The sequence below is a fragment of the Choloepus didactylus genome, chromosome 17, assembly GCF_015220235.1.
Source record: "Choloepus didactylus isolate mChoDid1 chromosome 17, mChoDid1.pri, whole genome shotgun sequence".
Lineage (NCBI taxonomy): Eukaryota > Metazoa > Chordata > Mammalia > Pilosa > Megalonychidae > Choloepus > Choloepus didactylus.
This window is the reverse complement of record NC_051323.1, coordinates 41,534,430-41,560,662: the sequence shown is the minus strand read 5'-3', so window position 1 is coordinate 41,560,662 and position 26,233 is coordinate 41,534,430. Positions and strand designations below refer to the sequence as shown.

The 26,233-nt window shown below is 36.3% G+C and overlaps 1 protein-coding gene across 24 annotated transcripts in view; it reads right to left on the bottom strand.

The window, feature by feature from the left end:
* The window catches only part of NRXN1 (neurexin 1), a 1,176,176-nt gene that overhangs the window by 519,745 nt on the left and 630,198 nt on the right, over positions 1-26,233 (bottom strand). For all 24 annotated transcript variants that reach the window (XM_037806663.1, XM_037806673.1, XM_037806657.1 and 21 more), the window contains one exon: positions 22,119-22,238. In XM_037806663.1, coding sequence (XP_037662591.1) covers positions 22,119-22,238 — 120 coding nt within the window. The remainder of the gene's footprint in view (positions 1-22,118; positions 22,239-26,233) is intronic.

Below are 26,233 nucleotides of genomic sequence, written 5' to 3'. Positions count from 1 at the left end.
ATTATTAGCCATGGGGTATCCATTTTCTGTCACACAGTATATAAATATATATAAAAGTAATAAGATTATAAAAAAATAGTGTGGGGTAGAGCTGCCTCATTTTAATTTTCTGAAATGCAAGGATGCAATTAACTCCCTGGTTGTGATTAGCCTGTTGGAATCTGAGTCCCCTCAGCAAATTACAGCACCCACAGCACTCATAACCGTGTCATATATTCAGCATTATTTATTTGTCTTTTGATTTATGGCCCTGAAGACCAGCAACAGGACTTACAGATTGTTATGAAGAGAATAAAGTTCAAGTTGGAGCTCTGCTTCTACTCTAATTATCTCCCTGCCTATTGGACTAGAGTGAGGCTCTTGCCTTTAGGTAAAAATGTAAGGGGGCATCAAAACTCAGTCGTGCAGGGAGGTGGAGTAAGATAGCGGTGTAGGGAGGTGTGGAATTTCATTTGTCCTTTAGAGCAGCTAGCAAATATCCAGGAACTGTATGGAACAACTGTCTGGGGAATTCCATGGCCAGACACATATTGCATACCCATCTGGAATGGGTAGAAGGGCCAAGATCACAGTACAGAACTGTAAGTAAAGTCTCACTTATTCTACTAGGAACAAGGGAAGGTAGCACAACCAAGCTCCAATTGGAGATTCAGTTAACAAATTTGGACTGCTGAACACAAGCTCCAAGCACAGATAAACCCAGAGAAAGCACGAAAGGAACCCAGAGTGCTCTCTATGGCAGAGAGGCGGCAGGGCTGACAGAAAAAACAAAACAAAACAAAAAACAACCAACCAAACAAACAAAAAAACAGAAGCATTTGGAGTTGGCTGGGTGCAGAATACTAGAAAAAGGTTGTGCCCCAAGGAAAGGAGTACATAGAACCAGGTACCAACTCTAGCACTTGAATGGTGAACTGGGGAGCTGGTGACTGGCTCTGAAAAGGATTTTTTTTTTTTGTTACTTTTTAGCATTTTTGTTTATTAAGACACTTAGTGGCAGAAAAAACTGTCAAAATGATGGTTCAGGTTTTCAGTGACTATGAAATGAATGGTGCCTGTCAGATTGCTACAATGTAAAAATAGCATAACCCTAAGCAATGGCTATTGCTCACTGTTATATTTGAATCTTATTTCTACAGAGTAAATTTATTTCCTTCCTTTCCTTTTTTTCCCCAGTACTTAATGCAGATTTAAGTCCATAGCAAATATTTATTTAAATCGTCTTGACTGTCATATTGAAAGCCTAATTGTAAAGGTATGGGTAGGAGCTGGGGCAAGATGGCAGCATAGGGAGGTGTGAAATTTAATTAGACCCCTAGAGCAACTAGTAAATAGTCAGGAACAACTAGAAAATAGTCTGGAATAACTGATGGGGGATATCTGTGACTGAACACACATTATACATCAGTCTAGAATGAGTGGAATGGCTGAGATTACAGCAGAGAACTGTAAGTAAAGCTCCCCAAACTGCAGAGCTGACAACCACCTCCATCCCCCCCGATCCCCGGCACAGCAGGCTGAGTTGGAAAACTTCACTGTGCTAAAAAGAAGCAGTTCCTGCTGGGAGCAAGAGAATGTAGCTCAACCAACCTCCAATTGCATTTTGAATTAACAAATTTGGACTGCTGAATACATGTTATGAGTACAGATAAACCTGGAGCAAGCAAGAAATGAACCTAGAGCTTTCTCTTGGCAGAGAGGAGGAAGGGCTGATGGAAAAAATCATACATAAATAAATTAAAACAGAGGCTTTTGGAGTCCACTGAGCTCAGAATACTGGAAAAGGGCTGTGTCCTAAGAAAAAGGGCACACAGAACTGGGTACCAACTTTGGTTCTTGCCTGGTGATATGGAGGGCTGGGGACTGGCTCTGAAAAGGGGACTTCTTTTTCCTTTTCTTTTCTCTCATTCTAAGTACCACATAGAGAAGGCCTCAGGCATTTTCAATTGTCAGAACTGACCTAAACAAGGGAGGAGTTAAGATAGTTAGAGAGTCAAAGGAAAAACTCAAATGTAGAAGATAATTCCCTAAAGGGCTTATTTTCCCTAAGCAAAGGGGGGTGGGGGTGGGGCCCAGACCAACTGGCTGCCATCCCTCAGAAAACTCAGACCCCAAGGCCTGGGGAAAAGACAAAACAAAACACAAACAGCTTAAACTTGGTGTCTGACACCCTCAGTCTAGCCAGGACAGATTCCACTAAGAATTAAATGTGCTGCCTCTCTTTATGCTGTTGGGGAGCTGTGGAGTGACAAGCACCATCTTCAGGGCAGGATAGGAAAAGCACAGAGTCTAGAGGCCTCACAGAAAAATCTGACAATCTTTGGGTCTCACCCTCAGGGAAATCTGATACTGAATACAGCTTCCTCCTGAGACCTGGGCCCATCTGGTCTGGGAAAATTTGATTGAGGTAATCTAGGAAATCAGATGCTTAGACAGCAAAAAATTATGAATTGCACCAGGAAAAATGAAGATTTTGCCCAGTCAAAGGAACAAACTAACACTTCAAATGAGAAATATGAGTTGAAACAACTAATTAAAGATCTTCAGACAAATATGCTAAGTCAATTGAAAAATAAAATACAGTTGAGGGAAGACATGGCAAAAGAGATGAAAGTTAAAAAGAAGATATTGGGCAAACATAAGGAAGAACACAAAAGTTCTTTTTGAAAAAACAACTGGCAGAATTTATGGGAATGAAAGTCACAATAGAAGAGATGAAAAACACAATGGAAACAAACAATAGCAGATTTGAAGAGGCAGAAGAGGGGATTCAGGAACTAGAGGATAATACATCTAAAATCCTATACCCAAAAGAACAGATAGGGAAAAGAATTGAAAAATATGATCAGGGTCTCAGGGAATTAAATGACAACATGAAGCACATGAATATACATGTCATGGGAATCCCAGAAGGAGAAGAGAAAGGGAAATAGACAGAAAGAATAAGGGAGGAAATAATCACTGAAAATTTGCCATCTCTTATGAAGGACTTGAAATTACAGATCCAAGAAGTGCAACATATGCCAAACAGAATAGATCCAAGTAGACTGACTACAAGACACTTCATAATCAGATTATCAAATGTCAAAGAAAAAGAGAGAATTCTGGAAGCAGCAAGAGAAAAGCGATCCATCACATACAAAGGAAGCTCGATAAGACCATGTGAAAATTTCTCAGTATAAGCAATGGAGGCAAGAAGGCACTGGTATGCTATCTTTAAGGTCCTGGGAGAGAAAAACTGCCAACCTAGAATTCTATATCCAGCAAAACTGTCCTTCAAAAATGAGGAAGAGTTTAAAATATTTTCAGACAGACATGGAGAGAGTTTATGAACAAGATACCTGCTCTACAAGAAATACTAAAGGGAGAACTACAGGCAGATAGGAAAACACAGGAGAGAGACACAGGAGAGAGAGTTTGGAGAAGAGTGTAGGAATGAAGACTATCAGTAAGGGTACTGTATGGTCTCACTAACATGGACTAATATTGATGAATGAAATTTGAGAGTTGAGAACACACATTATCAGGAGATAGAAAGAGGTTAGAGATCAGGCATTCGATGCTGAAGGAGTACATAAGGGTAAATAGCATTGATTGTATAGATCCAGAAATAGAATGGATACCATAATAGTGTGTGACAGTAACACAATATTGCAAGTACTCTGAACAAAGATAAGTTTGAGTACAATGAAAGAGGAAGGCTAAGGGCATGTATGACCCAGAAGGAAAGATAGAAGATAAAGACTGGGATTGCATAACTTAGTGAAATCTAGAGTGGTCAGTGATGGTGATTAAATGTAAAAATATAAGACTGTTTTTAAACAAGCGAGAACAAATAAATGTCAACATTGCAAAGTGTTGGAAATTGGATGGTGTAGGGGAAAAAATACAATCAATGCAAAATAGAGTCTATGGTTAATGGTAGCATTGTAAAATGCTTACACTAATTTTAACAAAGGCAATATGCCAAAGCTAAATGTCTATAAGAGGGGGATATAAGGGAGCGATATAGGATTCTTGGTGGTGATAATGTTGTCTGACCTTTTCATTGTATTTTATTTTGATTTTTTTCGATCCTTTGTATTTTTATTCATTTTTTTCTCCTTTTCCTCTTTCTTTGGGGAAGAAATGGAAATGTCTTCATATAGATTGTGGTGGTGAATGCATAATTATGTGATTATATGGGGAATCATTGATTGTTTACTTAGAGTGGATTGTATGGTGTGTGAATAAAACTGTTTAAAAAATAAACAGAGATATAAGTGCTGGAGAAAATGTGGAGAAAGGGATGTACCTATTCCCTGTTGGTAGGGTGGTAGAATGGCACAGCACAGCTGGAGGGCAGTGTGGTGGTTCCACAGGAACCTAACGGTGGGGTTGCAACACAGTCTGGCAACCCCATTATTGGGTATATACTTGGAAGAAATCAGAGTAGGGACATGAGTGGTTTATAGTATGGTGTTTATGACAGCAGAATTCACGATTTGCAATGGCTGGAGGTGGCCTAAGGGTAGAGAGACTGATAAACAGAATGGTGAACTGTGGTGTATACATACAATGGAATACTGAGTGGCAGCAAGAAGAAATGAAGTTGTGAGGTATGTAACTAGGTGAATGGACCTTGAGGACAGTATGTTGAGTGAAATCGACATTCTGAAATTGGCAACAGAATCGAAAGACAAACATTATAATGCCTCACTAATATAGACCAACTATAATGTGCAAACTCTGAGAACTGAATTTGAGAGCACAGGTTATCAGGGGAAGCCTTATGGTAAAGGTTCTTACAGTGTAAGCTCTTACAGCAGTCACATGTATTCATGAGTTATAATGGTTGTCTCTAAATTCTGAGATGTTGAGCTGTTTGTGTATAACTTGGTTGGGCCCCGGAAATTTGGGTATCTGTGTGACACCTGAGATTCAGAGCCAGTGTTCAGCAGCTATGAATGTCAGCATTACCCTATACAGCAAATGTTAAAGAAGCCGAAAAAGAGATCAGACTTCAATTGGAGATATGAATGAAATGGACTTGATTAGAATTAAGGTAAGCCAGACTAAAGGGAAAAGGATGATATTGACTGTGTTTTAAAGCCTCAATTTCTCTGTGAGACCAAAGGAAGAGATGTTTACTTGGTTCAAAAGCTGTATTTTCTGTAGCATGCAATATAAGTTAACTTGAATGGTCAATTTATTCAAACACCACAATTACAAGGAACCTTGAATGGGGGTGAGATCTGGTTGGTTTGAACAGGTTCTCATGAAACCACAATACATTCCAGAGTAATTTGGGCAGAGAATAAAAAGTATTTGCAAAGCCCCTGAGGGAATGGGGGAAAATGTGGTAACATTAAACTTCTCCACCGGGGGAATTCCTGATATTCTCGCAAGCACTGGAGACTATCACTGTAGTAGAGCACGTCCTGGATCTTGGGGCTTGCCCTTATGAAGCTAGTTACAGCAAAGGAAAGGCTAAGCCTGCTTATAATTGTGCCTAAGAGTCACCCTCAGAGAAACTCTTTCATTGCTTAGATGTGGCCTGTCTCTCTCCAAGCCAACACTGCAGGTAAAATCACTGCCCTCCCCTCTATGTGGGACATTACTCCCAGGGGTGTAAATCTCCCTGGCAATGTGCGACATGACTCCCAGGGATGAGCCTGGACCCAGCATTGTGGGATTGAGAAAGCCTTCCTGACTAAAAGGGGGAAGAGAAATTAAACAAAATAAAGTTTCAGTGCTGAGAGATCTCAAATGGAGCCAAGTGGTGACTCTGGAGGGCATTCTTATGTTCCATATAGACATCCCTTTTTAGTTTTTATTGTATTAGAATAGCTAGAAGGAAATACCTGGAACTGTTGAACTGCAACCCAGTGTCCTTGATTCTTGAAGACGATCATATAACTATATAGCTTATACGGTGTGACTGTGTGATTGTGAAAACCTTGTGACTCATACTCCTTTATCTAGCTTATGGACAAATGAGTAGAAAAAAGGGGGGGGTGAAAAGTATATGAGTAATGGGGGGAAAAAGGAGTATGAGGTATTTTGGCTGTTCTTTTTCACTTTTATTTTTATTCTTACTCTTATTTTTAGTTTTATTTTTTTTTTGAGTAATAAAAATATTGAAAAAATTGATTGTGGTGATGAATGCACAACTATATGATGATACTGTGAACAACTGATTGTACATTTTGGATGATTGTACGATGGGTGAATGTATCTCAATAAAATTGCATTAAAAGTGTACGGGTGATTTTATTTTATCTTTCCGTTGGTCTACATTTTCTCACTGTTCTACAAGTCTACATTGTTTTATAATCAGATAAAAATATTTTAAACCTGCCAAAATGTTGGAAGCTAAGTGCCTATTTTATGGTCTAGCCTAAGAGACCATGCCTTATCACATCTAAGGGAAAATGCCCTGTATATTTACAAAAACTTAATATAATACAATTGGATTCAGGGCATGCAATTTCTTTATCCTCCAGCTGAATGGTTATCTCTTTAATGATATGCTACATTTTAGATCTCTGTGGTAAAGTTTGCAACTGTCATACAACAAGCAAAATGGAGAATCCCTCAATTATGCATGCTAATAGCATTCTTATATTTTGATCTAAAACTAATTAAATGAAATGAAAATTCTGGTATTTTTTCTAGTCCTACCAAAAATTTAGAAAGCAACTCTGTCCTGGGAACGGTCAACCTGAAATCAAATAGAAATACGTATCTCAAAAGACAGCTCTGTGACTCTCAGGAATCTTTTTTTGTTTTTTTAAAAAATAATCAGAACAATCATTTGGTTTCTATTAAAAATGTGTTTAGATAATATTCACTGTTGTGTATGAATGGGAGATTAGATATGAGATTTAGAAAAGTCACACAGTGAGCAGAGGAATATTAGATGGCTACACACATATACATATATATATAGTTAATTCCTTAAATCTACCATCTATCCTCCTTACAGACTTTTAGTTGAAATAAAACTCTCACTAAAAATGAAGCAGAGAACTTCACTAATTTCCATTCACCAGCAATGGTGGAAGCCCCCCATGGGTTATTAAGTCAGAGAGATGTGTGAACAAACATGATAATAAGGAAGTAAAGTGTATCGTTAAATATACTATGTTCATTTACTGTGACAACTGGTGTGTAATTATACTAGGAAATGTACTTCACTTCAGTGAAAGTAATAAAATCTAAACACCAAGAGACCTTTCTCTGTTCTGTTCGATTATACTACTTTTGAGGAGAAGGTAAACAATCTAAAATATGGGAGGAATATTCACTTTTATAGATTAGCAAAGCATGGGTTTGTCAGATGTTCTTGTAGTTAATAAATAAGACCTCTGTGTTCATTCCTCATTAGCTGTAGATATGGCACCAGAAAACGTTTTCCTCCATTCCTGGGTAATGCATTACCTAAATTTGTGTGGACTACTTATGTTATTCATCCTGCTTTCTCCCTTCAATTAATGAAATAGGAAAAAAAAAAAAAAAAGCAAACAACAACACAACATCTCCATTGTATCAGAAGTGCCGCTACAAAGCTGCAGGTAGAAAAGCAGGATAACACTTATAGAAAGATAAAGAAACAATGGACCCAGGGAGATGATAATGTTAACAAGATGAGCGGTAGGTGTAATGATTAAAGCATTAACGGAGGTTACCGGGAAAAGTGAAAGGAACATGTAATTCCAGATTAGGAAACTCTGGGCTTCCCAGAGCGAACTGCTATTTGGGAAAGCGCAGTTAATTGAATTTTATGACACATTTTACAAAAATTAAAATGCATATCTTTTACTACCCTAATAGTTTTATTGCTACTGTGAGATTTATGTGTGGTGATACACCAAAAAGCATATGCAACCATTCACTAAAGAGCACCAGAGTGGATTACTATGGTTTTCTTTTGTGCTTTGGCAGCCGACAATCAAGAGCATAATTACAGGATTGGAGCCACCTGCCAACTCAGTGAACAGAACCACGTGGCATCTCATAAACTGGAAGCATTTCCAACATTAAAAAGAAAATGAGTGTTAAACCACAGGGGCCTTCAGGGACAACCTATGGAAAGCTGGGTATTTATTTTTTTTCCCTGAGCACCAAATGACTGATTCCTACATTATTCCATTTTACTGCCCTAGAAAGAGGCAGTGTCTGCCAAGATCTTTCTGGTTAAACTAGACAGTTGAGTGAAATGCCTGCATTCCGAAGTGCTGGTGAAATCAGACCTCTGACAGATTCACAGTAAATCCTAGATTTTTGAGCTTATTCCTACCAATGAATAGAAGCAAGAAGCAGAACTTGGCCTCATTTGGACACACTGTTGCTTTGGCACGCATTTAGATTGCTAAATCACTGGAGATTGTTAAACAAAGTCAATGTGATGTGAAAATGGTGAGGTCAGGTAGGTGAATTATACAGAATGTTTCAAATTAGGAATTCTGATTTACTAAATAAATGTATCCACAAGTATATAATATTTCTCTCTGAATTCCTCTCAATTTCACTTTCTTCCCCCAGTTTCTTAAGTTGAGTTAGTCTCTACTTGCTCTGACCTAGTTATGTGCTTCTATTAAAGCAGTGCTTCAAACACTTAAATGTACCCATGAACCACCGGGAGTCTTGTTAAATGCAGATTCTGATTCAGTAGATGGCGCGAAGGGATGGCTGCAAGTTTGCATCTCTAGCTTGCAGGTACTGCTGATGCTGTTGTTCCTAAGACCACACTTCGAAAAGCAAGGTATTAAACCACTTCTTAAACTGGCCTGTAGATGTGTTAGTCATTTTGATTTGTCTATGAGTCATTTTGACTTGTCCTTAAAAACAAAGGCAAGGGCTGTGTCATGATACAGTTACAGGATGCCTAACGTGCCAGTTTTTGTGTACAATAAAAATCTCACCATATATTATCTTTAATTCTCAAAAAGATCCTGCAAGATCTATAATCTTGCCCCCAATTTAAAGATGAAGAAGACATGCCTCAGAGATATTAATCAACTTGGCTATGGCCACACAGGTACCATGTGGCAGTCAGAATGCAATTCTGAGTCTACTTCTCTCCAAAGTCTGTGTTCTTTTCACTGCACCTGCAGCTTTCCCGTGTTTATTTCTGTGCCCACAGATTCTAGCAGAACACCACTCTCATGGAAGGTGCTCAATAGATAGGATTGGATCTGTGAATACTTCAGGTAGAGATTTGCCTTTGCTTGCCCTGTCTCTCTTGTACAGAATGCCCTCCTTGCTTCTCTCTACCCAGTTAAGATCCACGTCACTCCTACCACTTCCTCTTACCCAGCATGCTCTGGGGGTTTGTCCTCTCTTCTGAATTCACTCACCCTGATTGTTTGTGCTACACAATGGGCACTTAAATTGCCCATTATCTAATTAAGGATATATTTTATTCATTCCATAAATATTTGTTGAGTTCCTACCAAGCACCCAGCAGTATTGTAAGCACTTGAGACACATCATGGACAAAACAGACACAACTCCCTACTCACCTGGGTCTTAGGAATCATTTCCCCAACTAAAATGAAAATCCTTTGGGGCAGAAGCCCAATCATCTCACTTTCCATATTTATCACAGTATTTTGTGCATGGTAAATGCTCAATTAATAATAGCCTTGGATTCAGATAATTTACCATGTAAATATGTTTCTCCAATTTTCTAATCCACGGGGGTGTCCTAAGGAGAAGGACTTTCTCTTTATTCTTGACTGACCCTGAAACATGGAAGGATGCTTTACATTTTCCTCATTTCCCATCAGCAGTGTTTTAGGCCCAAAGAAGAGACATTACAGACCCCTGCACAGTCCAAGTATCAACCAGAGAGATGGAATTCACTAAAATTAAATCAGAGTAGTTTCCAGCAAGAGGAAATTTTCTGGTCAGAAGTGTAGAAATTACAGGCAAAGGAGACAACTTCAATGAAAATTAGCCTCACTGCTAGAGATGATTATTTTCCCCTTTACAAACTAAGACTATAGACGTAACCTGTGAGCTAGGAAAAATCACATACTTATAATTCCATGAAATTTTTTCATCAACATCCCGAATTTACACTCTCTTAAACAGAGAAAACATGTATTTTCCTTGGTTATTCAGAATATTACATATTCAACTCCATAAAAGAAATATTTCTTAAGTTTGCTCATTCCCTGAAAGTATAAAAAGGTTGTAACATTTCATTAGGTGTGTTGGTCACTTGTATCAAAATGTTAACATGTATCAGTATGTCTCATTATACAATGCAGGTTCACAAATGAGCATTATATAAGGGAAAATAGGACGACACTTGCTCTGTGAGTTCCTTCTCACTTTTTCAATTTCTTATATTGAAGAAACACATATATTAATTCATCTTGTATATGTTCTAAGACTTTGAATCCTCTTAGTTTGGCTATTTTATTCGGTAATGGAAAACTGTATGATGGATAATGGAGTTTGAAGTGAGAAAAGCTTGAGCTCTAATTCTTATTAAAAAGTGAACATGGGCATACTTCTTCACCTCAGATACAACTTTGGTAAAATGGATAGAATAAATCTTATCATTAAAGAATTATTAAAAGGGTGTTAAGAGAACAAACATTCTAAGATTTACAAAAACCACCCAGCACATAAGTAGTAGATGCCCATTTAGTGATAGCATGCCGGCTAATATTAACACTTATCCACCTCTAATTATATTACTATATTTTGTCACCAAAAAGCATTTATTTTAGTATCAATAATAATTACACTTGCCATTTAGCAAAACACGCACACAAGCATGATATCTATACTGGTAAAATGTTTGACTTAAAACAAATTTGACACAAACAGATATCTGAAAGGGACTATAAGTAAATAACTATATGGACACGAAAGGAAAAAACAGCTGGAGTCTTTGCCCTATGTTCCAGGTTTAATTCAAAGTTTCCATTCTAAAAAGAGGAAGACATCCCATTAATCAGATTTCTTTTTCCAAGTTTTTCCTTTTTTATAGGACTTGTCAGGAAAGATCTTTGACTAAAATATAGCTTAAGATTAGTATGGTGTGACTAAGCTGTAGGCTGTGTCCTAGAAGAGCCTTAAACATGAATAAAAATAGGTCTGAGAGTTGAGGAAAAAGAAGAAAAAGAATATAGCGAGAATGAATCACAGACCCTTCAAGCCCTAGGGACCCTAAAGACAAGGCAAACCAACTCCCTCATTTTGTAATAAGGAAACTGAGATCCACAGAGCTTCACTGACTTGCTCAAGGTCACATACTGGGATCCCAGCTAAAGAAGTTTTGCATATGGCCCCACATGATTAAAAAAAAATAATAAGGAAACACCAGGATATTACTAGGTATGGGATAATTGCCAACAAGAAAGAAAATTGTGTCTGGGGAATTGCTAGTACCCTTGAAGCCTATTTATTTGTGGAGGGGTATGTAAGTTGGAGAACATTTTAGGCAATGAAAAAGGATGCCATTTGAAGATTGTAGTATCTCATATGAATTGCCTTATTGACAATGACCCAGTTGACTCAAGTGTCTTCTAGGTCAAAATTCTTTTACAGTGAAGAATAATACTTTATTTCCCAATCTATACAAATTACCTGAGTTTCATTCTGAAGAACCCAAAAGGATAAGAATAGAGGCATGTACCCTCGAATTTGGTCATTCTCATCCTGCAAGGAAAGATTTGCCTTGAACTAGACTTTTCATAGCATGAGTATTGTGAACTGGAACTTTCAAAACATTCTCAAGATTGCCAGCCAACTGAAGATGCTGATAATCAAAATGAAAATTTGTGTTATTTCTTTAAAATCACCATGGATGAAACATCCAAGATCATAATGAAACCCTATAATGAATCTAGTCATCATTTATTTACAGACATTCTTTAGGGAGAATTTCTCTTACTCTATTAAATAAAGAATAAAGCCTTTAGTTATCTGGAAAGCAAATAATTTTAAAAAATGACTTCAGAGATCATCTAGTCAAGTCAAATAGTCCTCACACTTGAGCATCAGAATCATCTGGAGGTTCTTAAAATATATCAGAGTTTCTGATTCAAGAGGTCTGGAGTGAGGCATGAAAATTTGCATTTCTAAAAGTTCCCAGGTGATGTTGACACTGCGGGGTCCAGGATCCACATTTTGAGAACTACTAATCTAGTCTAACCCCTTCATTTTATTACCTAATTTTTTATTCAGGTATATAAATTAGAATATTCTTGGAATTTATTTTGTAAACTTATTTCTCAACTCCTCCAACCACAAAGCAAGTTGTAATAGATGCTGTCAGCATGGGCTTGGCAAACCAAATGTGGGTTAGGTAGCCTAGGAGTTAGAGAATATTCATAGTCTCATTAAGCTGATTTTAGGCAAATACTCCTAAAACACTAAACCAAAGCAACTGGGTGTTTTAATTCAATGTGGAAAGGAAAACACCAACAATATTTTTAACTCAGTCTATATAACACCAAATAGATATTTCACTCTTCCATAGCAGTTGCAATAGGAAAACTCATTTAGAGAAGTCTTCAGGAACACTGGCGGACTAAAACAGATCATGCACATGATATGCTATTATAAGAGAAATCATATCATTTTCCCCAGAGAGTTGACATTATTGCAGGAAAAATATCCCAATAATTCCAACAGCTTAAGGCTTAGATAAGAAAGATCAAATAAGCAGTGTAGCATTTCACAATCATATGATTATGTCTGCAGTATCAGCCAATTAATGGGAAAAAGAAAGTGAATTGAACAAAATGCAGTTATCTTGAAACAACTAAATGCCCCAGGATTTGTCAAATTTAATGGGATTATATACAAAGCAGGACTTCAGCAGAATTAGAAGAAAATAGAAAATGATGTTTGCTAAATCCATCTCCACTACCAGCCTCCCTCCACACACCTTTACACAAAGCTCCTTACTCCTAAATAAATCTCTAATTCCACATAGTTCTTTACCATCAGGAATAAAGATAATGAAAAACTCATTTGCAATTATGTGATTAAAAAATACATGACATACAAATTATTATTATTATTATGATGATGATGATGATGATGATGTCAAATGTTATATAATATGTGTGTGTATGTGTGTGTGTGTGTGTGTGTGTGTGTCAACAGTATGCCTTTATTTCCATAAAAGAACTGCAGAGATGGGCAATGATGAAATAAAAAAAAGATGAGTTAACTAATAGAGACTTCAAGATACTGATCTTCAAATATTAAAGAATATTTAGTACGTGCCAGACATTGTGTGAAATAATACTAAAAATAGGAGACTGAGACATAAAATATAGTTGGGAAATAAAGACATATACACATAAAACAACATCTACAGACAGTAGATGTTCAGGGACTCAGAAGAGGAGGAAATTACCCACTAACCAAAGACCATCCTATTCTGGATGATCTTGATTTGGGCTGGGTCATTTCCAAGGGCTGAATCTTCCTATCAGAAAGCAAAAGTAGAGGAGGAGGAGAACAGTCGAGATGAGGGAGTTGTTCACAGAAAGAAAGGCACAGAAGAGCACATTCAGTGACTAGACCAGAGTGCCTCAACACATGTCTGTATCAAAGAGCTGATGCCAGAGAGCATCTGAGGACTAAAGCATGCTGCAGTTATGCTTGTTGAGCAAGGTTGGCAGAAAGCGGAAATATTAAATGAAAGAATACCAGAATGCCAGAGAAACGAGTTGCAACTAAACCACCTGACAACATTGGAAAAGAAAATATTGGGTGGTGGGGAGAAGATTTTTCTGGTGACCTAAACCCATAAGTTATATAGCTAGTACCAGAGATGTATTATACCGATATGATTTTCAGAGACTTAGCTAAAATAAAGTTATAATAATAATAATCCTATTAGTTTGTAGGTTTTTGAATTTCAGAAAAGAGGTTGCCTTCAAGACTCAGGCAGCAGCCTCTCATACTGCGCTCCAAAGATCAATTTTAGTTTCATAAGATTTAATTTTAAGAACCTTAGATTTTTATCTTTAACACTTCAACAATACTGAAGAAACTTCCAGGTTTTGATTTACAGAATTATTGTCACTGTCAATAAAAGAAATGCGCCTGACACACAAAAATCCAGTTTAATTACTTCTGTGATGCCTCCTGCGGCAGAGGAAATGGTATTCCTCTCACACTTACATGTTTTTAATTTGTTAAAATGGGACGTTTGCCCTGAATAGGACCTAGGAGAGCAGATCCGTGATTTATGCCATCAAAGATGGACCCCACAGTTTAAGCAACACTGCCTTACTCTGTGCAATGCTTACAAGAATCCAGATCCCAAATTCTGGTTCCTTTTAAGAAGGGCATTCAAGTGACTATCAAGGAAACGTGGCTGGGGTCCTTGGATACCATGCCATGACCTGAAGAAGTTTTGCAAACAAATTCAGTGGCCTGCTTTTACCCAGGACCATTCACAATGTCATCTTGCTCTAAGCTGCTGGAATCCAGATGAGGCCTTGAAAGATTCCCAACAGGAGAATTGCCCAATATGAAAATATACACTGTATCACTCAAGTGAAGAAACCAAGAAATATATTCTTTATTTTCCGCTACATATTCCATCTGTTTCTCTCCCTAAGGGTCATGTTATATATTTATAAGATGTGTTCACACCTACGCGAACACAGTTTCCACTGTCTCTGTCAAACACAGCCTCCTCCTTGCTCGCGACCCATTTTTCCTGTAACATCCGTCTACATCATCTCATCCTTTTATGAAACTTGTTCCATTCTGAAATCATTTCAAGTTAAGAAATGCCTTTGTACCTTCCCGTCTCACCGAATCCTGGGGAGATTAAACCTCACACTCTACAGGCCATTTTCTGAGAGATGTGAATTTAGATCATTAGGGTCATTAAAATCAGATACTCCATATTACCCAGCGGACTGTCTTTGTACTTGTGCTGCTGTAGGATGATACCAAGGAGGTAACAATGTATAATGGCACAACACTGGAGAGGAGACCATAACTCCTCCCTATAAAAGAATCCTACACTTTTTATTTGCCATAGTAAATATTGTTAAAGATACAGAATGCCTTGTTCAAGGAAGGAAAAAAAGATCACTGGACAAGTGCATTTCTTCACAGCAATTTTTCTTTCTTTTTTTTTTTTTTGTCTTTATGACTTGAATTATTCTTTAATCCAAGTGCAACATTATTTTTATCTTGACCTTTTTTGGACTTTCTACACATTACTCTAAAGCTTTCTTTTCCTTCCCTACAAAAATGAGGCACCCTTGGTCTTCACAATTTATCTTGTAGTGACTTTTCAAGCCCTGGGCTGCATGTACACTCTTGTGGTTCCCCATGTATCTTCCAAAGACCATGCTGCTACCCTCTGATTTCACTGTTTCCTGCCTCAACAAATGTGTAAAAAGAAAACTTAGATGCAAGCAACATAATGAAATAATTGGTACACATCATTGGCCAGCACAATTCTGAATCTTAGCTGCTCATTTCCCATTCTCATTTCACTGTGTTCCATTCTACACAGTGTGAATCTGTTAAGGCAAAAGAGCCTTGGGAAATATTTCACCTGATTTCATTAATGAATATTAAATTATTATTTTTGAGAATCTCAGAAAGGCTGTCAAGGAAAAATCAGAGAAAATTCCCATCTCTCTTTCATAATCAGTACCTTTTTTTATATGAGAACTAGAAGTTAATCACAGTTTAGTCAGTTTAGACAGCTGACTGAATTCTTAACTCATCTTTGCAAGTGGCAACTATGTGTTTTAGAGGAGGAACATGTTTCATGCAACATAATGCTTAAAATTATATCTAAGATCAAGAGTCATTAGAGGATGGGAAAAATTATACAATGTTAAATTCTACTGAATAGGAATTTCTCTAGCAAATTTTGCAGCTGGGAATTTCAGTAACATTGACATTTAATTTATCCTAACTCTTTAGGAGGGATTGTGGTGTAAATGGAGAATGTAGACTTGAAGCTAGACAGACCTACATTCAAATTTTTTGTGCAACATCCTAGCCATTTTAGTGCAGACAAACTACTTAATCCATACATCAATATTCTCATGTATAAATAAAAAATAAAAATATTTTTGAAGATGAAAAAGGCAATGTCTGTAAAATGTACAGAACATTCATATAATGCATGTTAATAATGTGATTAGCATGAAGATATTTGGATGTGATCTATACGAAAATGTTTTGCAGTCCTTCTTATGTACTGGCCAGGTATATCCAGAACAACAAAGGATATAAACAACTCATGTCTGATCCTACCATTCCCTTCCAAACCCACTCACAGTTAAATATCCATTTCATAAAGTTGAAACTTAATTATTTTTAATCTATAGCCCTTTAAAAAAGACCCATGATAATTTGATTCCATAAAGTGGGAGCAGTATATTCAACCTTTTGTTCTCTTTACATATCTTCTTGAGTAATAAATAAATCAAGTTGTTTGTGGTTTATACTTAATATTATATCAGACTGAGGAGTCATCATGATTAGTCTTCATTTTGTTCACAAAGGCTTTCAGTGTGTCACTTTTGGGGAAGTAAATTCCACTCAAAAAGGAGAAGTAAACTCAAAGACCTCAAGTTACAAAAATTCCCACCTCGGATTAAGGCAGTATCTTGTGTGGATTCTGCATCAGCCAAGTTGCTGTTGCTGGAAGTCAAGGTAAGAGACCTGAGTATAACGTACTCACACAGAAAGAAAATTATTCAGACAGAGATTGCAGTCATAGATCTCTTAGAAATATCAGCTGGCGAGAATAGGAACAATTTCAAACTCTTACAGATGGTTAACCGTAAGTTTCCCTCAGTACAGCCCCAGCCTTCTTGGGCTTTGGTAGATATGGCAGTGTTACTAAAGTAATGCAAACATCAGAAGTCTCCACATTTACACAAGACCAGTGATGAAGGAGCTAACATAAGAGCCAAGTCAATGTCCAGACAATCAGTCTTAAGCAAGCAAGAGAAATTAGCAGGGAAGTCCAAAGGTGAAAGAAAATAGTCCTTCCTGACTTCTGGGAGGCAAATCGGCAGCCTTTACACATGGTAAAAGTTACTTAGAGTTCTGATCATCCAGCTGCTTGAACAATGCAGGGGACTAACCTGGATAATCAAAATACAACAGCACTCCACCCTACTTCATTGTTTGGGGGAGTTTTACTCCCCAGTTAAATTTTCTTATTAGGTACCACTTAAAACTATCATTTAGCTGCCTAAATACAATATGAAAAGATGAATGTTTCCTTTTAGGTTTCTACTTTTATTATGTTTATTACCAAAAAGAGGACTAAAGATAGACACATATAAAATAGTAGAAAATAGCATTTAAATTATGGAGTGCATTTCTCTATCATAGATCATGCTTTCCTTACTGTCTTTTATTGTATTTTCTGTCTCAGTATTACTAATATTTTAATCCTTTGTGGTTTTTCCTAAGACAAGTCTGTCCTGTTTTACCCACAGATACTTTTGCTAAGGCATTATCAGTAAGTGTGGATTATGAAGGCCTTAAACAACTTAGGGGCTGCTAATTAGAAATGTTGGAATGACTGAGGATCAATGGGATCCATCAAATTCACAATGAGGATCGGGTTGTGGACACGGCTAACTGCCAGATCATATTCAGCCCTAAATGGCGCCACCAGCAGATCAGCTCACAGCTTAATACTACTGGCAGCTTCAAATGGGAGAAAATAATGTTACTTGGATCCAAGTATTATTATATATGTTATGATTCACTTCCAGTAGCTCTTTTCAACCCACAAAAGAAGATGAGAAACAAAGCTGAATATATTTTAAATGTCATGGTAACAAGCCACAATCAAATGTATTCCATACCTGTTTCAGTGAACATTCCTAATTCTCATACAAAAGATATGATAAATTCCTACCAGAAAGATTTTCTCTTGGCAAAGTTTAGAATTCTTTAAAAAAAAAAAAAAAAGTGTTTTAATGGCAGTGCCTACACCCTCCTAAGCTATAGCACCAAATTAACAGCACTACGATTTATTATTCCCTTATGGTAACAGACACTGTTGAAGCTGAACTGTAATTTGGCACACAACATTTCTATACTAATGTAATGTGACAATGTTATTATGTTCCCTATTTTCCATGTGATCATAGCCATATTCATCTTCTCCAACCTGACACTGCACTAGCTGATAAGGTTACATTGTGTGCTGGATCACAGGATGAAAGCAGAAAAAGACTACTGCATAGCACAATGGTTTGGTGATGCTGTGTGTGTATTTATGTGTGTTTGCATATATGTGCATACAACCACACATTTGGTAAAGCAGGAATGGGTGATTTGTAGATTTTATATAATGAATGTAAACTCTTAGCACAGACCTTGCACATAGAAAGAGTTCAATAATCGGTTTCATCCAAGAGAAAGTTCACAAATAGCTACAACATTAGGCTTTATGTGCTAAGTGCAATACACTGTTGTGCCAAGATTTCAGAAGAGACGAAATGTAATGCCCAGCTCAGAGGACCAGGGAAGTTTCCAAGGAATAAAACAGTTTAAGTAGAGATTGAAAAGGAGATTATATTTCTGCAAGCAGAGATAGTGAAAACAAATGCACTGCAGGTGGAACGAGTCTGTTTCCTAAGTGGAAAAATTAGTACAAGCAATGGTGAGGAAACTGGAAAGTATAATGTTGCTCAGAAAACCATGAGTAAGCTAATTAGCAGTATCACACCATATGGACACGTTTCTGCAAATGGATAAGGCTGGAAATGAAGGCTGGGATCAGATCATGGAGCTCTGTGAACTCCGCACTGATGAATTTGGGAAGTATTGGTTGCCACTGAGAATATACCAGCAATCCTTATGCAAGGTTCATGCATACAGCCAACATTGATATAGTGAGTTGCTATCACCACTTACATGCAACATGCTGTACAAGGCAGATTATTACCTGATTGGAGCAAACAGACTTAGAAAGACACACACCAAACATAAGTAACTATAAAGTAGAAAGCAGTGGGTGGTAAAATAGTTTAAACAAAGGTCTACAGGAGGTTAGAGGAGGAAAACTATCACCTTTGGTTATGGGAATCAGGAGGAACTGCTGACACTTAAACTGGGAGAAAAATGGATACAGAGGTATAGGATGGCTTGGAGGAGGGAGGAGTAAAGAAGTGGGTGATTCAATTGAGATTTTTCTACAGTGAGCCAGACCAAAGATATTAAGAAGCTGAAATAGGGTGTTGACATGAAAGAAGTATTGGGGAGTTGAATACAATAAGCTACACACACACAGTACTTGTATTTGTCAGTGAGCAGGTCATTCAGAAGGCAATTTTTCAGGGAAGGAAGGGTTACACAAATGCATTTCTTTAAAAAATAGCCTTTGGTATTACTTTGTAAGTGTCACTTTTTTGAAGGATTCCCTTAAGTTAATTAATTAGTATGATTTCTCCAACATCACAGGTGCAAGTATCCCCACCTTTCCACTGTTAATTATAGCTCCATGCTAATATAAATAAAATTTGTTAGTTACTCTAATCCATCCTATGTAGCTTATCACAAAGTAACATTTAGAAGTTCTACTTGGGGGAGGAGCTCTCATCTGCAATGTGTTCTTTCCCCTTTTAAATATTTCTCTATTTTCCTGCTGTTTTCTATGCAGTTGAGAGGCTGCAGCCACAGAATTTATGGATAAATACCAAAGCTAGGGATGACAATTCCACTAAGACATGAAATAATAAAGTGCCCTAATTGGTTTTAATAAAGGAAAAATCAACCTCTATATTGAAAAGGAGTTTGTAAAAATCCCAGAAATCACACTAATTATATTTGTGCAACTTATAGAAAAAGAAAGAGATGTTTATTTTGATCAATTTAAAAAGTGACAAAAACGTGGCATGGTAATTCTATTTCCATATCAATTCCAAGTCTTTGAAGTAACAGTTCATATTGTACTTTCTACAAATTATGGTTTATATGAAAATAAGATCTTTTTTTAAATAAAGATTTGTACCTACGTGTCCTCATCAACAAAACTCAATGTATGAACCAAGAAACCATTCCATATTTCCAGAAAACCCCTGAAGAAGTAATGATATAATCAAAATGCATGTATTCTGAGAGCCCTCCAAAATAATTTTAATGCTGATTTGTTCAAGAGGCACATCAGGAGACACATTTATTGAATGACATTTACCTTATTTACAAGAAAATAACAAATATCCTTATTAATGCCAACACTGCTACTATCCCCCAAGAGCAGCACTCAAATAATTTTCTGTAAAACTGAATTGAAGACAGCAAGATACTTAAGGCTGGATCTCGATGTTCCTTCAGGAAATGTCTAACAAATACTATACAGAAAATTATATTTTTCATACTTGACTGGTATATGAGGATAAACAGCCTTATACAACCAAATGGTAACTGTTTTGTAAAACATGGAAACTTGATTAAGCAAAGTTTGGCAGAGAAAGTTCTTCAGAAAAATGAAAAACATTTTCATACAAGAAAGCTCTCTCAGCTACCACATGTAGTCACACATCTGTCAGAATCATATTCAGGATAAAAACTGTCATAATAAAATCATAACAAATTTTCAATCTTCTGGTTATCCTTAAAAAAATTTATGTCATTCTCTATGGAGTGGTGAAAATACAGGAAGTCACTGTATACATATGTATACGTATACAGAGCAGTGACTTCCTATATATATGCATATCTATATAAATATATGCATTTATTTATTAAAAGTGTGTGTGTGTATATATATATGTTTTAAAATTTGCTTTTTGAACATACAACCAATTATTTACTCTTTATGTAAGGTTATTTTAACCCGAAATGGGGTTATTGTTTTTAGAGTATGATTTGATTTGCAGAAATACAGTGCTTACAAATATGTGGCGGTTTAAATACATGTTTACTGTTGCAAGTTTGTTGTAACTGGTAATATGAAGACCAAATATTTCTCCATCTCTGATGGTATCACATTAAAGGCCTCTTCCAAGTACAATTTTATTTCATATTGGTCACTTGTTGTTTCTATATTATGTATTTTGGACAAGCACTGAAGAGAGCTGATGAACTGTACTATTTTGCTAGGCCAAAAAAATTCAATTCAGTGGAATATGTCAGTTGGACCCCAACTACTTCTGTAGTGTGATACACATATCTACTTATGTGAACAGAGTCACAAATAAACAAAGGTCAAAATAAACAAACTCTAGTCTTTAATTCGCACTCAAGCCCAACCTCTGCTGTGAGGTCTAAACCCTCAATCATTACATCCTCTATCCCATCATCCCAGAGCCTTTTCTTAAATGTCATAGCATTTATGACATAAAGCACATACTCTGTTTTACAACCAGAAGGCTTTGTCAAGAATATTCTCTCAAGGTAGCAGAAAGCAATGGCTTGTAAGAAATGCTTTTATCATTTTGATGAAGTACTGTAAAGCAAGATCTGTTTGAAAGTTAAGAAATAGAACTTCATCCTTCATACCAGTTAATTCCTTCTCAAAATTCTTGCTACTATCATATAGATTAGGCACTAACAGATAAGCCATGATACAAAGTGAATGCTGTGCTTTATTGTCATGCTTATTTTTTGTGAAACTAAAAGGAAAAAATATATATATAGTGGCTAAATATAAGGAAAGCACTTGAAGGACAAAGTGTAAACATATTGTTTCTAGGTGAAAGGCAGGATGGGCTTAAAGAGATGGAGAGAGAGAGGAAAATATAATGAGGTCAGTCACTATTCACTAAAATGACAGCCTTCAAGATACAATGTTATGAAAAATATTACTTAACATAAAGCAATATGAAGTTTCTTTAAAAATCCAGGGGAAAATTATCATATTTAGGAATGAAAAAGTTCTTTCAACAAGGTGATCATTAGTAACAAAAAATTACAATAAATAGTGGAAAACCCAAAGAATCACCATCATAGATGTTAGCTACTGGTGTCCTTGATTAAGGATTCAGTATTTCAAAAATTTTCTGTTTGTAGAAACAACTAATTCTTCTGGTTATGACAGCTGAACTTACAGATGATAAGAAGACTCCCAGTTTTAGAACCTGCATATCAAATAGTAACTAGAAGCAACAACGACAACTGGTCTGTACACGCAGAGAAGTACTTACGGTCATTGCAGAGGGGCCCGCTGAAGGAAGTCATACTACAGTCACAGCTGAAGCCGTCCCATTGCTGCAAGCACACACCTTGATTGGAACACGAGTCCTCTTGGCAAGTAGTGCTGGGCCCTGCAAAACAATCCCAAAGAAACTTGGGTTTTTAAAAATAATCAAAAGAGTTTTGTACATGAGCTAGATCACATATAGTAGTTGCCAACACCTAAATTACAAGACCAAACTAGTTTTGAAAGTTATAGTTCACACACCTGAATTAGGAACAGAGACAATGTAATAAGAAGGTTTTCTCAAGTTTCAAATATAGGATAAAATTCATTGTAATCATAATCATAAACTCAACCAACAAATAGTAAAAGCAAGCACAGAGCTTCTACAGCATGATCATGGTAGCAGGTGATCTCATTCTAGCACCAAAAATTCTCACTCACCATTTGGATTTTAGGAAAGGCATGGATCTCCTTAACTTCTGACCAATGAATAGAGACACCATGAGACATGGAGATTATAAATTCATGAAATTGAAAATAACTGAGGAGAGTTATGCAAAAATGCCCTAGGAGTTCCAGAAGTTTCCCTTGCACAAACTACACATAAAATTATTACTGCTGGGTGTTTTGGATAGGTATGTTGGCAAGTATCAAATCACATGCTGTAACAATCTCATGCAATTAAACATAAAATGAAAAACTCCATATGAATGACATGCCCCCATTTAACACACAAGTGAAAAGAATGCTAGTCTATTTCTAAAGAATCATGACTAGAACACTGGAAAACAAAGAACTAAAAAAGTATAATCAAAGCACTAAAGGTAATCACTATACAAACATATTCAAGACTGAAAGCCTTTATGCAAACTAGGCTACAAAATGGGGTTTCTTACACAATGTTCATGGCTGGGAAAAAATGAAATCTGAACCCAAACAATAGTTACTGCAAAAATGTAAAAAATGTTATTTTGGGTGTCCACTGTGTATTATGGGGTTTCAGTCTTGTTTTATACACACAGAGCTATCTACCTTGCAAGTCAGCTTTCATCAATGCAACTTTGTCAGCAAAATTAAAAAAAAAGCAAAATATATTAAATGTTAGTAAGCAATACTGAAATGGGGCAAACACAGAAAAACGTTCAGATTCAAAAAGCATGCTGCTATAAAAGGGGAGAGAAATGCTATGTAGAGCAAACAAATTAATACTAACAGCCATAAATTTTAGACAGCCAAAAATGAGAAAGCAGTAATTTATTAGTATTTTACTATATATATGTGTGTGTGTATATATATATACATATATAATGGTTATTTGAGCTGATGACATGTAATGAAGGAAAGAAATTAAAAGGACTTTTGTCTTAGTCTCTCCCTTGGATAGATATGAATGCACTACCAAAGTGACTATGTTGCATATTTGGTGCATGCCACAGAATTTGTCATGTGCAGATACAGTATATCCTATGGTCACTGGCAGACCAATTATCTCTTTGCATTTTTTTCCCACTAGAACTTTTATCTCGCTGTTGCAATTAAGCCTTAAAACTGTAATGCTAGCCATTTGCTGCCAACAGCTGGACTTCAGGGTGATAACTAAACTATCAACTTACATATCATTTGGAGTCAATGAAAGTAGCTGAAGATGTAAAAAACACTGCAGTATAATCCCTCCTGAAGAAAATTCCTTTACAAGACTTTAATATGGAGTGCTTATCCTTCCTCTTACCAGACTGGGTATTTACACTTAAGGATTTCAGAGCTATTTCTCTATTTTGTAGACTTTCATAATTGTCTTCAACTCTTATAAACTGCCCTGTGAATGATTATTACAGTAAAACCTATGGACTACCTTAGGTAAAGGAGAAAGGAGAATACAATGCATCTAAATAGCTTTAAAATACAAATTAAAGATATATTTTAGTAAACACAATTTCAGAGGCTTTAAGAAGATATAAGAATAGATACCAGTGTAATTAGATGCTATCAACAGTGATAGTCCTTGAGGTACCTGCTTTAGTAAATAAATCAGAATTATATATAATTAGCTTATTTGTGTATAAATTGATGTTTGCAAAATGACTTTTTAAACATGTTCCTTACAATCACATTTCTATTACATATTTTCTCAATAAAGGCATTCTTCATAAATAAGGAGAATTTAGCCAAAACCATGTGAATTTCCACACATTCAGAAATACTGGAAATACTAATTTATAATAATAATAATAATTGGGATAACAACAACAACAATAGTAATGGTATTATTATTTTTTTTTTTAAATAAGGACTCTAGAAGACCTGAATATGTATACCAGACTTTGTGGATTCTTGCATAAAAGAAATAAATACTATTAAATTACTTAGCTTTTGTTGCTACAATCTGTGAGAGGAAAGTGGTCTACTGACCTTTATCCCAAGGCATTAATTAGAAACTGAAAATAATCAGTGTTTAACAAAAAAAAAAAAACCTCTTAGAGCAACATTCCTTAGCACATTCCTTCCTGGGGTGAGCAAAGGAGCTGGGAGTAATGCAAATCAAGTTTGGGCCAGGTACTGTTTTAGTGAATGGTGATATCCCAGTCCCTCACCTGCACAGAGAAGGAAAGGGCAGGCACATGAACTGAAGACCCAGGTTTTTGCTTTTATTTTTGTTTTGTAAAAATTTCCAGAGATACAATGGTTAAACAGTATTAAATTCTAGAAATAGTAAAACTGTAATCCTAAAAAACCTAATCTATCCATATTGTAGAGCAGCAGTGTGAGCTTAAAGACATGTTTTATTGTTTTTGTTTTGTTTTTTGTTTTCATTGTCACAACAGTCTTTTTATGTGCAGGTATTAAAGGAGAATGCATGCCTATGCCTGACAGACACATTTTTCAAGTACTCACCTTCTAGAATGGTAGTTAAACTTTGACAGGCATTTGTATAGGACAAAGCCCTGAATTTATTTTTCCCTTTAGTTACATAATATTCCTCTATTTTATCACTGAATAGAAGTGGGAATAAACTACAAGGACACTACTATGAAGTGATTAAAAATAAGGATATGTCTGAAAAGGAAAGGAAAGTGAAGGTAAAAAAGAAAACAATCTCTGAAATTAAAGAAGCAATACAGGCAAGTGGTTAGATGCCTGGGCTTTTAAGTAAAGCAAACCTGGGTTCAAAACTTACATCATCATCCACTTACTAGCTTGGGTGACCTTAGGCAGGTCCCTTTATATCCCTGAGGCTCAATTTACAGATCTAAAAACAAAAGCTTTAATAGCTCATTTACAGAGTATCGAGGATTAAAGGGAAAAGCATATGTAAATTTATTGTCACCTGTGCCAAATCAATGGTAGCTTTAATAATTAGATAGGAAAGTATTTCTGCAGCTTATGAAGCAGTTCCAGAGCTGGATACCATATGTATACACAAAGAGTGTCTGATTTAAACTTTTTTGCACCAACTTTATGTAGGGAAATTATCTTGACTCACTTTTGAACTTATTCAAGTGAGGTTGATTACCAGTCTCTATTTTTTCTTATATAAGAAGGCAAATGACATCCAAAGTAGTTGCTCTCAGAGTGTGATCCCTGAACCCGCAGCATCAGAATCATCTGGGAACTTTTTAAAAATACAGATTATCAAGCCCCACCCTAGATTTACTGAATCAGAAACACTAGGGCTGGGACTCAACAACTAGGGTTTTAACAACTCTTCAGGTGATTCCTATACAAGCTAGTTTGAGAAACATGAATCTAAAGGAACTTTGACAGGATAAGGCCCTCCCCTAGCTGAGATGTGTTTTTAAAATAACATCAGCTACTACTGAAACTGAAATTAGTTAGAAATGAAAGCCCGCAAGTCATTACTGAGGAAGACTAACAACTTTTTGAATGCAAATGGCTTAGGGTTTTGTGGGCTTTATTTTGGCAGGAATGATGGAAAATCTTGGCAAAATACTATTTGGTTATGCCAAACGTAAACTATTTTGTATTAATATGCAAGTTAAGTAATTCACTATGATTTAGAATCAAAATTCTATGAGACAACCATCTTTAGAGAATTTATCCAGTGTCTAGAATTTGATCACTAATCCTAAAAACATGTAAATCTCATCAATTACACCAGTG